This window comes from Ovis canadensis, chromosome 18, assembly GCF_042477335.2.
Source record: "Ovis canadensis isolate MfBH-ARS-UI-01 breed Bighorn chromosome 18, ARS-UI_OviCan_v2, whole genome shotgun sequence".
Lineage (NCBI taxonomy): Eukaryota > Metazoa > Chordata > Mammalia > Artiodactyla > Bovidae > Ovis > Ovis canadensis.
The window spans coordinates 55,253,684-55,269,500 of NC_091262.1; the positions used below are offsets into that span (position 1 = coordinate 55,253,684).

Here is a 15,817-nt window from a genome sequence, read left to right on the forward strand (position 1 = left end):
AAGATGATAGACACTCAAACCATTTCATTAAGAACTGAGCCCAGAGCAGGAAAGGGAGCCAAGGCACCGGACCAATGGGACAAAGACCCAGGAAGGCCTAAGCTAGATTGGTTCAACAGGAAGTCTCTCTCTTTTTTTTTGGCTGTGCTGGGTCTTCCTTGCTGTGCACAGGCTCTCTAACTGCGGTGAGTGAGGGCTACTCTTTGTTGCAGTGCACCAGTTTCTCATCGCAGTGTCTTCTCTTGTGTGGAGCACGAGCTCTAGATGTGGGTGCTTCACTAGTTGCAGCTGGTGGGCTCTGGAGCATGGACTCAGTAGTTGCTGAGGCGCGAGGGCTTAGTTGCTCCGTGGCATGTGAGATCTTCATGGACCTGGGATCCTACCCATGTCCCTTGCATTGACGGGCAGATTCTTATCCACTGTACCTACAGGAAAGTCCTGTAGTTCAACAGGAAGTCCTTTTGATGCATTCAAAAATACATCTCTTGGACTTCCCTGTGGTCCAGTAGTTAAGAATCTGCCTGCCAATGCAGGGGACACGGGTTGAATCCCTGATCCGGGAACATCCCACATGCCATGGGGAGATCTGAATAAAGTATAAACTTCAGTTAATAATAATATATCAATTTTATTAATTGTAACATAAAGTTACGACCAACCTAGACAGCATATTAAAAGGCAGAGACATTACTTTGCCAGCAAAGGTCCATCTCATCAAGGTTTTTCCAGTAATCATGTATGGATGGACTATAAAGAAAGCTGAGGACCGAAGAATTGATGCTTTTGAACTGTGGTGTTGGAGAAGACTCTTGAGAGTCCCTTGGACTGCAAGGAGATCTAACCAGTCCATCCTAAAGGAGATCAGTCCTGGGTGTTCATTGGAAGGACTGATGTTGAAGCTGAAACTCCAATACTTTGGCCACTTGATGTGAAGAGCTGACTCATTTGAAAAGACCCTGATGCTGGCAAAGATTGAAGGCGGGAAGAGAAGGGGATGCCAAAGGATGAGAAGGTTGGATGGCATCACTGAATCAATGGACATGAGTTTGGGTAGACTCTGGGAGTCAGTAATGGACAGGAAGGCTTGGCATGCTGCAGACCACGGGTTCGCAAAGAGTCGGACCTGAATGAGTGACTGAACTGAACTGAACTGATGTACCGTACTAACTAAAATGTTGATAATAGGGGAATCTCTTTGTGGAGATATGAGAACACTCTATATGTTGAAATTTTTTCTGTGAATCTAAAGCTGTTCTAAAAAATAAAACCTATGGAACTGAAAGACATCAGTGGGCCACAGCTAGCATTTTTCCCTCAATATTTTATTATGACGATTTTCAAATATACTGCAAAGTTGAAAAGAATTTCACAGTGATTTCTCATATACTTGCCACTCCATTCTGCCATTAATGCTTTACTATCTCATCCATCCCTCAGTATCATACAGGGGATTGGTTCCAGGGCTCCCACACATACCAAAATCTGGGAATGCTCAAGTTCCATATGTAAAATGGTGTCATGTTTGCATACAGCCTACACACGCCCTTCATATGCTTTAAAATAATTTCAAGTAATCTAGAAATAACTCTAAATTACTACTTATACCTGGTACAATGTAAATGCTACGTAAATAGTTGTCATTGCACAGTATATTCAAGTTTTGTTTTTTGTAACTTACTGGAATTTTTTTCCCAAATACTTTCAATCTGCGGTTGGTTGAATATGTGGATACAGAACCCACAGATCTAGAGGGCCGACTGTACTTACTTTATCATACACCTAATTGTCTATCTGTCTATTTACCCATCCATTAATTTAATTTTTTTGGTGTAAATTATGGGGAGTTTCCTGGTGGCCTCGTGGTTAGGATTGTGGGCTTTCTCTGCAGTAGCCCCAGGTTCAATCCCTGGTCAGGGAACTGAGATCTCTCAAGCCACACAGCATGCCCCCCCCCAAATAAAACAAAGTAAATTATAGACATCAGTATATTTTCCCCAAATACCTCAGCATATGTATCATTAACTAGAGTATTAGTTTCTTTTTATGTAAAATTTGCATATAATATAAGGGTAAATCTTCACATTTGGTGAGTTTTGAAAAAAATCCATGTCTATGTAATCCAAACTCCCCACAACTGCATTTTTTTTACACAATGAAATGTCATAGAAGATACTAGAGTACAGTCCACAAAGTGTGAGCAAGTATTGTTTTATGAACTTCTGCTCAAATATGTATGTACCCGTATATGTAAAATATGTCACAATGTAAAATATATCGCAAGAAAGTGAAACTCATTGGTCTGGTAGGGGAACTCAGAATGTAATTGAATAGTGACTATTTAGGGTGACAGATTTTGTAAAATGCAGTGATGGTTTAAAAGAAAAGGTAGCCAACATTTTGTGGTTAGAAAGAGAGATTGGGATAGCTGGGAAAGGCTTGTCTCAGGAAAAGGTGATATATTATCATAATGATGTGGGCCCACACTTACCTAGCACTCACTTGATGCCAACTGCCAAACATTATTCCAAGAATGTTACATATACTAACTACTGCTCACACCCCAGAAGGTCTAATAGTGCTAACATTATTCCCATTGTACTTCAGATTGAGTACAGGAAGATTAAGTAATTTGCCCAGAATCACAAGGCTAATAAGTAGTAGAGCCAGTCAAGTTTTGTTTAGTTAGTTCATGCTTTTGACTATTATACTCTGTGAATACTATATAATTTTGGGGGGTGGAAATTGGCTTTTTAACTTGAGAGATTTTATTTCAGTCACTTTCATGGGGCTAGAAAAAAGTTTTTGTCTGATATTACCTGAGTGTGTGTGTGTGTGTGTGTGTGTGTGTGTGTGTGACAATATTGTGATTCTGGGCTACATAGAAAGCATTTAGAGCTCAAAAGGATGTTGTTGTTCAGTTGTGAAGTTTCATGCTCGACTCTTGCCTGCCAGACTCCTCTGTCCATGCGGTTCTCCAGGTAAGAATACTGGAATGGGTTGCCATTTCCTTCTCCAGGAGAGCCATCTTCAAATATCATCTTTGTTTTTAGAAACTTCCTGCTCTACTGTTTTCAAGTGAATTGTTTGGTATTTTCCAAATTAATTGTGCAGCAGCTTTAGAAAAGATAATGTCGAGTTGATCATTCCCACAGCTACCTGAAGTTGATGCCTATTAAGCTTAAATGAACATTTAATTACACTAGTACACCGAGTGAGGCAGAGGCAATGTGATAAATCAAAGGCAGCGTTATATTATGAGTCAAGAGAGCCGAATTCAGGACTTCAGTCTACGTCTCAGGTTACTGGTTTTCCCATAAAGGAAGTGCACATCAGAGATGACAGATACAAGGGACGTATGTTGCCACACCCTGCTTCCTAACCCACAGCTGACATTACTAATTATTCATGACATCGTTTTGTTCAGAACCTGAAAACAGCTTCAGAATCCTTCCCAACACAGTGCTCGAAGCACTTAGTACAGTTAATCACAGTTGGCACCCAAGTTGAAATATGTTTATCGTCTTTGGATAGGACAGCTATAAAGATTCTTCCAGTTCTAACTCCCAGAAATATATCATCAGAAATATAAAAACTGTGCTCAATTCAATATTTACTTCCATCCTTCCAGTCTCTCTTCTCTGTAAGCATTAAGTTTACATCATGTAGGGGGCTCGTATTCTGCTGTGACTCTACCAACCTCCCCTAACCTTGGCCTGTAGGCATCCTAGCACCCTCTGTGTAATGTCTTTCCCAGTAAAGTTTCCTTTCTTTTTTCTTCCTTGATTTTTCATGTACATTCACACAAGTTCTTGGGTGTAGAATCTCGTAACTTCTTGACAGTCAAAGTCTCTTCCCCAGCCTGTGTGTTGTTGAATGCAAAGATTATTAAGAGAGGAAGTTCATACCTGCTCCCTGACCACTCCCAGCACTTGTCTAAGCAGATTCCTTCTTATTGCCCTACCCTGGTTTCATAGTTATTTAATCTCCCTCCTCCCTCATAATTAGTAACCAGGGTAGGTGCTTAAGTCATTCATCTTCAGTTCTCAAACATGTACCTGTCTCCGAGTCTCTGCCATGTATATTTTGGTGTTGTATATTTTATAATACAAATAGTTTACAGTTTGGCTTGTCTACTTTATTACCACTGTGTAATCCTACAGTTGTAAATTGTGTAATTGTTTATGAGCGTGCAAAAAAAATGATGTATTCCAGTCTTTAGATGCCTTCAGCTACTATTTTCAAACCTTGTGTGCTAATTTGTGTCAGTTCAGCGCGTCCTTGTTGGTCATCCTTCCTCTTGAAGTCAGTGGGAAGGAATGCTGTGCTTACAAGGTAGAAACCAATTTGATCCCTTGGTGTAGCATCTTAGTGGGGTCATTTCACATCTCATTTTACCACTTACTGCAGCTAGGGCATTTAAAGGCGAAGGTTTGGTCGTGAGTACCTTTGAGACAATATTTTTTTCTCTTTTTTGGTCATTTACCCGGCAGTTGGAATCCAGGGTATATTTCTAACTTTCATAAAGATGGTTTTAAAATAACTTTGCTGAAAGGGAGTAAAAGAAAGGATGGTAGTCATAATTTATTAGTCATCTGCCATAATTTACTGGCAGTCATTTGTAAGGAGAATAAAAGCAGCACTTGCTGCCATGTGATTAAATAACACAAAGGCTGTTGCAATCCCACCTGCAGTAGTGAGTCTCTCTTCCTGGAAAAGAGAGTGAATGACCGCAGGCCTCCCCCAGGGCACTGCTGGCAAGTCCCCAGCTGAGCTGGTCTAGATGGCATCCTGTTCTACGTGAATGCAGCAGCCCCAAGCTTTGCCAGCCTGGATCCGGTTCTAACCCGCTCTTAACGTTTGGAATTGTTTGAGACAACCACCTGTGTGACAGGGTTTAGGATACGAGAGATGAGCTGGGAGGGCAAAAATATAATGTAAAACTTAGTTCAAATATTATAATCTGTTGCAACTCTTCTGTAAAATTATTCCAACTTTTAAAATTTCACTTAAGTACTAACTATGCTTAGCCTTAGTCTTTTGCACTGATTTTCAAAGATATTGCAAAATGTGACTATGATACAATAGTATTGGCCTTAGATGAGACAGCTCTGATGCTCATGATGAAAGAACTGGCCATCAGTCAATATTGCGTGCTTCTGCACTGATTATTTGGAAAACTAGTTAAGCATAAGAACAATGGACATGAGCTGCATTATGGCTGAGTTGGAAATAAAACCACAAGCATGAACCCCTAGGAGCAGAGTGTTAGGGGTCTGTCTTGTCCTCTGAGCTGTGTCTCATCCCTGACATACAGTCATCCAGGGATATTGGGCGCCATAACATCCATAGAATTCAATTTGCTTGTCCTTGAAATGGGAATAACAGAAGTCCCTGCTACAGTCCATGGGGTCGCAAAGAGTCGGACACGACTGAGCGAGTTCACTTCACTTCACTTCACTGCTGCAGAAAATTGTGAGAAGTAAATAATGTATGTAAACTGCTCAGTACAGGACCTTGCAGGACTTGTTGTAGGGCCTTGTTTGAGGACTTTGACAAATAATTGATGTTACTGTGGCTCCCAGCACTAACAAAAGAGGAACTTCAGTACAGATCCTGTCTCCACTGTCCATAGAATAAAGTTTATATTCCTTAGCATCACTTCTAAAGCCAATTTCATCTTATGTGAGCAGCTCAGCTTCCTATGACCATTCTTCCTGCCCCTTGACCTGCAACCAAAGTGAATTTTCCCAGAGCTTTCATTCCCCTAATTTCTGTGCCTCAGAGTCACTCCCTCTGGGTCATTCTTCAAGGTCTTGTTTAAATGCTCCTTCTCTGGGAAGCCGTTCCCAACTCTCCGGTGATGCTCCTTGCCCCTCCTTCTTGTGCACCAGAGAAGTCTGCCTGTCCCAGTAAAACTTAGCACTTTGTAATGCTGTTACTTTCTTACCTGCCCAGCACCTTTGCCAGGTGTCATGATCGGAAGATCGGAAATCATTACTTCTTCATCTCCATAATCTCTTTCTGGTGCTTGACACGTAGTTGGCACCCAAGAAGACTGATGAAACAATGGAATGAATATGAGTAGAAGCACTATGGATACTCAGAAATGTTTTTGGAGGATAACTAATGAAAATCTATCTTTATTTATTAAAACCTCATTTAGTTCACAGGAGTGAAGACCAATGTTATCAGAAGACATTTTACTTCTGGTTTATCTGTGGAACACATTTAATACGATTCTTGAGAAATTTGATCTTGTCTTTCTGTTGTTCTTTTTGTCCTTCAGGTTCTGGTTACAGCCATCCCTTGCCATATCTTTTGAATTATACTTGGAAAAATAGTGGCCAGAGGAAAAAAATGATAAAATTTTTCCTCATGGTGAATAAACAAGGGCAGACCCGACTTTCTAAGTACTATGAACATGTGGAAATTAATAAGCGTACGCTTCTGGAAACCGAAGTCATAAAGAGCTGTCTCTCTCGATCCAGTGAACAAGTAAGTCTGATTCTCTCTTTCATCTCTGCATCCAACTCAGTGTGGGAGATTTGTTATTACTGAGTCTCAAGGGCCATCGTTTTCTTTGAACCCCATTCTTTCAATAGCTATTAGAGAAAATAACAAATGAAGTGAAATGAAGACTGGTGCACAGCTCTCTTTACATCCCCTTAAGGAAAATAAAAGCAAAGAAAACCAGGGAAAGTCTTGGGTTCGTATTTAGGTCAGCATATTTGTCTCATTGCACTATGGAAGTGGCAAATTTACTTCTGCTGATAGACATACCTTCTTTTTTTGTTCATGAGAACTGAGCCCTTGGAACTCTCAGGAGTGCCTGTAGCAGATGGCTTTCTTTAAGCCAAAAGATGAGGTCAGATGACCAGGATAGAGGGAGACACTCAAGACCCACTTTGTGTCAGAGGATAATAACACGATTCTCATGTGGAGTGGGGTGTTTTTTATTCTGCTTATCGTTTTTATAAATTTACCACCGACATAAAACTGGAACAAGTAATTTAAAAACAAAACAAACTTGATTTGAACTTGTCTTATTATATAGATGAGAGAAATGAAAGTTAGCAAATGCATGTGAAATAACTAATCAATCCATTCTGCCAAAATTGAGGTTAAATTGAATCATTAAAATAATACTAAATGGGAATTTTAAAAACTGAGTCTACTTTTACAAGGGATATTAATTGGAGAATTACTTAGTCCAGGCCCTAAACTTGGAATCCTTTGGAAATCATGGAGCAAACTAAGGCAAAATCAGAAAGCCTATATAGATCACCCATTAATTTGCCATTTCTCCATTTCACTGACTATGTAGAAAGGCTGCTTGTAGGAACCACTGGTAAGTCATAAAATATTAAGGTGCGTCAGTGCTCAGAAGGGACACCTCGACACTGTGTTTCCCTTGGCTTCTAAATTGATTTTCCAGTCGGAACATCTCAGAGTCCTCTTTGAATTACTGCTTTGGCCTGCCATGGCACACACTACTTTATGTAGTTGTCAAAAGGAAACCGAAACTATTAAAGAACTGTGTTAATAGCCATAGACTTTAAGTAAGGGTAAACAGACTGAAGAAGCATTTCTGTTTGAATCTTTCTACAGAATGCAGGCACTCCACGGTTTCAAACATCATTTTCACTGATATATTTCACTCTCTGAAATATATGCTTTGGGATGAGTATACCGTTAGATATTTTTGAAGCATTCTAAATTATCTTAGATCTTAAAGGGAACCCGAAAGTAACACAGTCTCAGCTTCATTTTTATTTTATCCACAGAGGTGCTTTGATAGTTTCTTTGGGTGTCGGAAACTCCTGAGAGGCTTTGAAAAATGTTCCTCAGGTCTTTCAGATAGGAAGGGATTCCTTGAAAGATCTGACTGAGCAGAAATTATACTGGCTCTGCAGTGAACCTAAAGCTGTAGAATGGTCCTGGATTTAATGGGTTTTATCCTAATTGCAAATAAAAGCTTCAAACCCTTCCATTATATAGATTGTCGAATGGCTTCCCTTGAAAAAAATGCCATAATTGAAGCTTGCAGCTTCAGGAATTCCCTGGCGGTGCAGTGGTTAGGCAAAGAAGGCAATGGCACCCCACTCCAATACTCTTGCCTGGAAAATCCCATGGACGGAGGAGCCTGGTAGGCTGCAGTCCATGGTGTCGCTCAGTCAGACATGACTGAGGACTTCACTTTCACTTTTCACTTTCACGCATTGAAGAAGGAAATGGCAACCCACTGCAGTGTTCTTGCCTGGAGAATCCCAGGGATGGTGGAGCCTGGTGGGCTGCCGTCTATGGGGTCGCACAGAGTCGGACACGACTGAAGCAACTTAGCAGCAGCAGCAGCAGCAGTGGTTAGTACTCTTCCCTTTCACTGTCATGCCCATGGTTTTGGTCCATGGGCAGGGAACTAAGATCCAGCATGCCACACAGTGCGGTCAAAAATAAACCTTGAAGCTTCATTCCCAGGTATATCTGAATGTCATAGAGCAACATATCCCAGTGCAAAAAGTGATACAGTTCTTAATCACGTTTGGTCAAGCAAACCCAAAAATCTAAAGGAAGGGCAACACTGTACCTTCATCCTGCTGGTTGAATTCCTATCCATCCAGCATCTTCCTCTCCCTCTTTATATAATGACATTAGGGGAGAGATAAATGGGAAGTGAGTTGTTTTCTCCACTAGTCAATAGTGGTAAGTTATTTATTAATTCTTATGAGTGAGTGAGTGAGTGAGTGCAGTCGCTCAGTCGTGTCCGACTCTTTGTGACCCCATGGACTGTAGCCTACCAGGCTTCTCCCTCCATGGGATTCTCCAGGCAAGAGTACTGGAGCGGGTTGCCATTTGTTTCTCCAATTAATTCTTATAAAGCACCATTTACAATGGACAATTTTTGTCTAGTATCTGTCACATAAAAACCATCTTTAAATAATTTTTAAAATGAGCCTGTGCTGTGCTGTGCATAGTCGCTCAGCCATGTTCTGACTCTTTGCGAACCCATGGACTATAGCCTGCTGGCTTCTCTGTCCATGGATTTTATCCAGACAAGATTTCTAGAATGGGTTGCCATGCCTCCTCCAGGGGATATTTCCAACCCAGGGACCTAACTCCTGTCACTTACGTCTCTTGCACTAGCGGGCAGGTTCTTTACCACTGGTGCCACCTGGGAAGCCCCGTGTAGCATCTTAGTGTTGTATATTTCTAGGAATGTGTTGACAGATCCTCAGATCAGAACGTAGAATTATGCATGCCATTTTGAAGAAATCCCCGTCAACCTTAGGAATTAATATCTGATTGTGTTTTGTCTAGTGCTCTTTCATTGAATATAAGGACTTTAAGCTGATATACCGGCAGTACGCAGCTCTCTTCATTGTGGTTGGAGTTAATGACACAGAGGTAAGATAATAAAAGAGCTTATGGAAAATATAAGAAAATTAGGAATAACAGTCTGCTTTTTATTCTTCTTTAAATTAGCATTTTCTTCCCCACTTATCTCCACGAGCATTATCTTGACTCTGGAAGGATATTGTTTTGTTTGTTTGTTTTTTGTTTTAAGGGTGTTGGGTTTTGGGGAAAGCTATGTGGAAGAGATAAACTAGGATTTTTCTTGGATTAGATGAGCAGCTTGTGAAGAAGCATGAGACTACAGAATGCCTTCCTGGACCCTAAGCAGTGCCAGTTTCCTGCCCTCGTTCTGTGCAGCAGAGGGGGGCCACCAAGCCAAGGGTAGAGGCCAGACAATGGTGGTGTTCAACCTTGGCTGACATGACAGAAGCCAGAGCAAGCTGAATGTGGATGTGCTGGGATTACGTCTCATCAGGTGTAATTCGCCGTTTCAGAAATGTCAGTCCCAGATCAACAGCCCCTTTGGCCATGGAATCCCTGAAAAGGGTGTTTAAGGTCTAAAATACTTTGAAATCTCAGTTGATTGTTTTTCACCCACGCACCAAACTTTGAAACAGTTTCCCCATCTTCTACAGATAGAAAAATGACAATGTGAAGACCCTGAAGGAAAAGAACAACTGGCTTTAGCCATTCATTGGTCTTGAAGTCAGGGAGTAAACCTCAAAATTCTAATCACTAGATTCAGTCTAGTTTCAATGCAGCTAGATTCATCACGGGCTTTTCAAAAAATCTTAGAGGTTAAGGTTTTCTACATTTCCCCTGTTGATAAGCTTCCTTTAAACAAATAAGTCCTAGAATTATTCTGAATATTTGTTGATAGGAAGCTACTTTGCTCACATTATCTGTTTACCAAGCCAAATGCTCTAAAACCTGCCTGCTGACAGGGCGGCTCCATTTCTGTTTTCCCTATACGTCACACTGAAATTATTTACACCATTCCTTTTTTATTTCAGAATGAGATGGCAATTTATGAATTCATCCATAACTTTGTGGAAGTTTTAGATGACTACTTCAGCCGAGTGGTAAGTTTAATGACTTAAAAATGGTTTTTGTCCTTTGCCCAATTTCCAAGAAATAGGTCTAAAAAGAAAAAATGTGTTAATATAGAGCTTTAATGTGTAAAAGTTAAAAAATCAAACGATGCCAGATTTTCTTGACCTTTCCTTCTGGCTCATCCAAAGTGTAAGAAACTATGTTATGTCTAGATCTCTGTACAGAGCCAGTTCTATAAGACTAAGAACTTCTTGTGTCTTTCTCTCAATTACGATATTCTGCTGTATAAATCGATCCCTTCTTCTTTCTTCTGCTTCCCTTCCTAGGACACCAAGACCCTTTTAGTTTAAGATTGATTTCCATGCAAAGCTTTGCTGTGAGGATGAGAACCAACTCCCCTTAAGGAATATATGAGTTCCTTTCCAACAGTCCTTTATCTTAACAGTTGTACTGAAATGTAACTTAATGATATACAATTCCCCTTCAAAGTGTATAGTTTTTAGTATGTACCCAGAGTTGTGAAACCATTACCACAAAGTTTAAAAATATTTTGCCAAAGAGAAACACCATACCCATTAGGATTTCTCTCCCACTTATCTACTCCACTTGCTCCAAGCCCCAGATAACCTCTAATCTACTTTCTGTCGCTTTAGGTTTGCCTATTCTAGACATTTTATCTAAATAGAATTATATGAAGTTCAATAATATGTGATCTTTTATGACTGAATTTTTTACTTTAGCATAATGTTTTTAAGACATTGATCACATTGTAATGTCTGTCAGTACACCTTTCCTTATAATATTCTATTCTATGGATATTTCATTAATTCATTCTTCAGTTGATGGACATTTGGGTTGTTTATGCTTTTTGTCTATTATGAGTAATACCACTATGAACGCTTATATATACATTCTTGTGTGGAATCATGTTTTTAGTTCTCTTGAATATCTACCTAGGAGTAGAATTGGGGGGTGGGGGTGTGATATGGTAACACCATGTTTATCATTTTGATGAACTGCCAAACTGTTTTCAAAAATAGCTCCATGATTTAAATTCTCACCAGCAGTATATGAGAGTTCTAATTCTCCACATCCTCACCAAACCTTGTTATTATCTGTGGTTTTGATTATAGCCATCCCAGTGGGTATGAAATGTTATAAATAAGTTGTGAGTTTTATTTGCTTTTCACTGATGGATAACAGTGTCGAGCATCGTTTCATGTGTTTATTGGCCCTCTGTATATCTTCTTTGGAGAAATGTTTGTTCACACCCTTTGCCCATTTTTCAATTGCATTGTTTGTCTTTTTTATTGTTGAGTTGTGAAAGTTTTTGATGTAGTCTGAGTATAAATCTCTTATCAGACATGACTTGAAAATGCTGTCTCCATTCAGTGGTTTTCTTTTTTTTTTTTAAAGCCATTCACTTTTATTAATAACCATGTATTGATTTCACACATAGTTGAAATAAAACTCTTTACAATCCATGGTATTATCCATGATTAAATATACATCAAAAGTACAGAGAAAGATATTCATTTTTTGATATAATGATGTGAGATTTGTGACTTTTACAGCTTACCAAACAAAGCCTAGGAAGCACTTAGCAAGCATGATATACACTAATTCCATGACTTTTCCAGGAAGGGTTCCTAATACGTTTCTAGGTTGCTGCTAAGTCGCTTCAGTCGTGTCCGACTCTGTGTGACCGCATAGACAGCAGCCCACCAGGCTCCCCCGTCCCTGGGATTCTCCAGGCAAGAACACTGGAGTGGGTTGCCATTTCCTTCTCCAGTGGTTTTCTTTTTACTTTCTTGATGCTGTCTTTTGAACCACAACAGCTCTTAATTTTGAAGAAGTTGAATTATTCTGCTGCTTATGTTTCGGTGTCATGTCTAAAAAGGCTTTTGCCTAACCTAAAGTCATAAAGATTTACTCTTTATGTGTTCTTTTCTTTTTTCCCCAACTCAAACCTTATTGATGTCAATGTTATATTTGTTTCATTCGTATAATAGTTTTAGCTCCTGCTTTTAGGTCTTCGAGCCATTTTGAGGAATTTTTGTACATGGTTTGAAGTAGGGGGTCTAACTTCATGTTATATCCAGGTGTCCATGTGCCATTTGTTGAGAAGACTATTCTCCTCACCCCACCCCCATTTAATTGTCTTGGCACGTTGTCAGAAAAATCGATTGACCATAAATGTAAGGCTTTATTCCTGGATTTTCCGTTCTGGTCTTCTGTATGTTTCTGTATACAGATCTGTATGTGTGCCCTTCTGCCAGTACCACTGTGTCTTGATGACTTTAGCTTTGTGGTTAGTTTGAAAGCCAACCGTCTTTTAAAAAAGAATCAGTGAAGATGTTTTATTCTGCTACCATAGGCTTTCCTGAGACTTGGTTAGACATTTTTAAGAAGCAGTGGTGACACAGGCTAATTTTTCAAAATTGTTCTGTTTATTTCATTTTGCTCTTAAATAAAGAGATTAGGAAGGAACTGTTTCCAGGCTGCTTCCTCTTGAGGCAGTGAGTGGAATCTGCTCCATAATTAGTAATCTTGAGTGCACTATAGGGCAAAACTCATATTGAAAGTTGTATCTTCAGCCTAACGCCTAGTGCCAGAAGTAAAGTTTGGCAAACCCTTTCTTTGTGGGACAGTCAACAAGCCAGTTTTCATTGCCTTCATGAGGTTTGTTCTCAGTTTGAAAAGTATGGTTCCTAGACCAGTAACATAAGTATTAGGTGGGAATTTGTTAGAAAGATAAACTCTTGGCCTACCCCAGACTGTTGAATCAGTCTGGGTTGAGGTGCTGCAAATGGTGTTTTAACAAGCCTTCCAGGTGATTCTGATGCCTGCTTCAGTTTGAGAGCAGTCTTAATGCATGAGGCTTGCTGTCAGCCATTTCCTAATTCAACCACTGGAGCTGGGAAGTGGCTGAGTGGCATGTGACACTGTAGTACATCCAGCTAGGAAGGCATTGGTGCCCTCTAGAGCTGAAAGAGACGCTTATCTTTTGACGACCACTCTGTTAAGACAGACTGGTTGCAAGTCAAGGTCTGTGATTCAGAGCTGGCCATGGTTAGCCACTTTAAGAGAACACCTATCAAGTAGAATATAATTTCCCCAAATAGCAATGTTTTAAATCTGGGAGAATGAAGAGTCGGTCCAAGCACTATCATTGCTAAGGTTTGTAAAATTATGATATTCAGTAACTGAGAATAAATAGCAGGTTGCTGAATGATAGCTGTTATTTTTGGGAGAGAGTCGGTGACCACATAAACCACAGAAGTGAAGGTTAGAATTTAATTTAAACCAGGTGATTATACAGGACTTGGATAGTACTAAGGGATGACCTGGTTTAGGATGACAGTAGCAAAAAGAAGAGAAGGAGGAGAGAGAAGAGTACCATGGGAAATAAAAGAAAATCCACGCCACTCCTGGAGAATGCCTTGTCATCTAAGATTTATTTTTAGGTTTGTAAGTTTTAAACTTTCTTTCTTGGTCTATTTTTAATCTTCGGAGTTTCCAGATCTTAAACTTGGAGATCAGTCTCATGCTGTCTGGGTTGAAAGAAGCATCTTAGCATCGTGTTTCAATACAGAGCCAGCCCAGTTAGCTTCAAAAGAGGCAGGACTTATGTATCCGTGTCATCATTTTTGGATTTGCCATCGTTCATGAACTAGTCCTTCCTTTGATAGATACCTAGCTTGTTTTCAGTAATTTTCTACTATAAATAACATTACCCTGAATATCCTAGCACACATCACTGTGCCATTATCTAATTGTTTCCTTAGGATAAACTTCTAGAAGTAAGACTGATGGATTCACACTGTGTGTACATTATTACATTTTTTGATATACATATCAAATTACCTATGTTCTATAAAGGTTGAATTAGTGTATTCCCTCTACACTCTAAAAGTGAATTGTTCTGGCCTATAAATGTCCTCCAAGCGGCAGCCTATTTCTTTTTTTTTTTGAATCACCATCCCAAACTCGGCCTCCACGGGCTCCAGCTCCCGCTTATAGAGCAGCCTGTCCCCGCTGCTTGCAGGCCGGCGGCCAGGGCAGGCATTGTCTCTGCTAAGTGACAGTGTCTCTGCATCATGGCCCGGTGTCTCCTTCTCATCCTTGGACTCTTTTCTCTTTTCCAGAGTGAACTAGATGTATCCTTTTTCAGTGCTGTGAGCCAAGTTTTCCACACTAGTTGGCAAAGGACAGGCTAGTCCCGATCAGGTAAGTGCCAAAGGCTTGGAATCCAGTATCCAGAAGACTCACCGTCAATATCTCTGACAAGACATAGAGGTACGGGTGATTTGCAGAAACTCTCTACCCTTTTGCACGACAATTCTTGTATTTTTCATACAGGGCAATGCTGTGATGGTGTTTAATGATCACTGTTATATATTAATTTAACTTACATATATCAAATAGACTTTTTCAGAATTCAGATAAAACAGCCAGAAAGGGCTTGGTCTGCCTACAGAGAATGGATTTTCATGGCTCCAGGTATAAATCTCCAGAAATTCCCCACATGATCAAGAAGGCTTCCAGGGATGATAAACTGGAAGGTTAAAGAAATTGCCTGGCTTGTGTTCATTTCCTTTTATAGCAGAGGAAATTCTCCTTTTCTTCTCTTCTCCCTTTTAAATCAAAGTATCCAAGGGGCCCAAGAACAGCATGATTTGCTTAGAATACTGCTGATTTTGGCAGGAGCCCACCAACCTTTGTGTGAGTGCTCTGGAGGCAAGCTGTCTTTTAATTTTTACTTAAGAAATCTGCTTACCACTTAAAAGCAATAAATAGAATAGTTCTTTGAGAAAACATTATGCTTGAATCTAAAATAGTAACATTGATTATAATAAATATATATTAATTATAGCAGTTATGTATGTATATATACATATGTGCTATGCTTAATTGCTCAATTGTGTACAACTCTTTGCAACCCCATAGACTGTAGCCCGCCAGGCTCCTCTGTCCATGGGGATTTTCCAGGAAAGAATACTGGAGTGTGTTGCCGTACCATCTTCCAGGGGATCTTCCTCACCCAGGGATTGAACTCAGGTCTCCCCCATTGCAGGTAGATTCTTTATCTTCTGAGCCACCAGGGAATCCCATATATACATATGCTGCTGCTGCTAAGTCGCTTCAGTCGTGTCCGACTCTGTGTGACCCCATAGATGGCAACCCACCAGGCTCCCCCGTCCCTGGGATTCTCCAGGCAAGAACACTGGAGTGGGTTGCCATTTCCTTCTCCAATGCATGAAAGTGAAAAGTGAAAGTGAAGTCACTCAGTCATGTCCGACTCTTTGCGACCCCATGGACTGCAGCCCACCAGGCTCCTCCGTCCATGGGATTTTCCAGACAAGAGTACTGGAGTATATCGCCTTCTTCGATATATACATATACATACACA

At 40.2% G+C, this 15,817-nt stretch overlaps 1 protein-coding gene across 2 annotated transcripts in view; it reads left to right on the top strand.

Annotated features, from left to right (window-relative positions):
* AP4S1 (adaptor related protein complex 4 subunit sigma 1) overlaps window positions 1-15,817 on the top strand; it is a 45,432-nt gene that overhangs the window by 19,625 nt on the left and 9,990 nt on the right. The window contains exons 2-5 of one of the 2 annotated variants that reach the window (XR_011250292.1): window positions 6,287-6,495; window positions 9,316-9,402; window positions 10,365-10,433; window positions 14,553-15,054. Coding sequence is in view for 1 of the 2 variants with exons in the window: in XM_069559465.1 (XP_069415566.1) it covers window positions 6,358-6,495; window positions 9,316-9,402; window positions 10,365-10,433; window positions 14,553-14,564 (306 nt within the window). In the remaining variant the exon portion in view is untranslated. The remainder of the gene's footprint in view (window positions 1-6,286; window positions 6,496-9,315; window positions 9,403-10,364; window positions 10,434-14,552; window positions 15,055-15,817) is intronic. The other variant, XM_069559465.1, reaches the window with a different exon arrangement.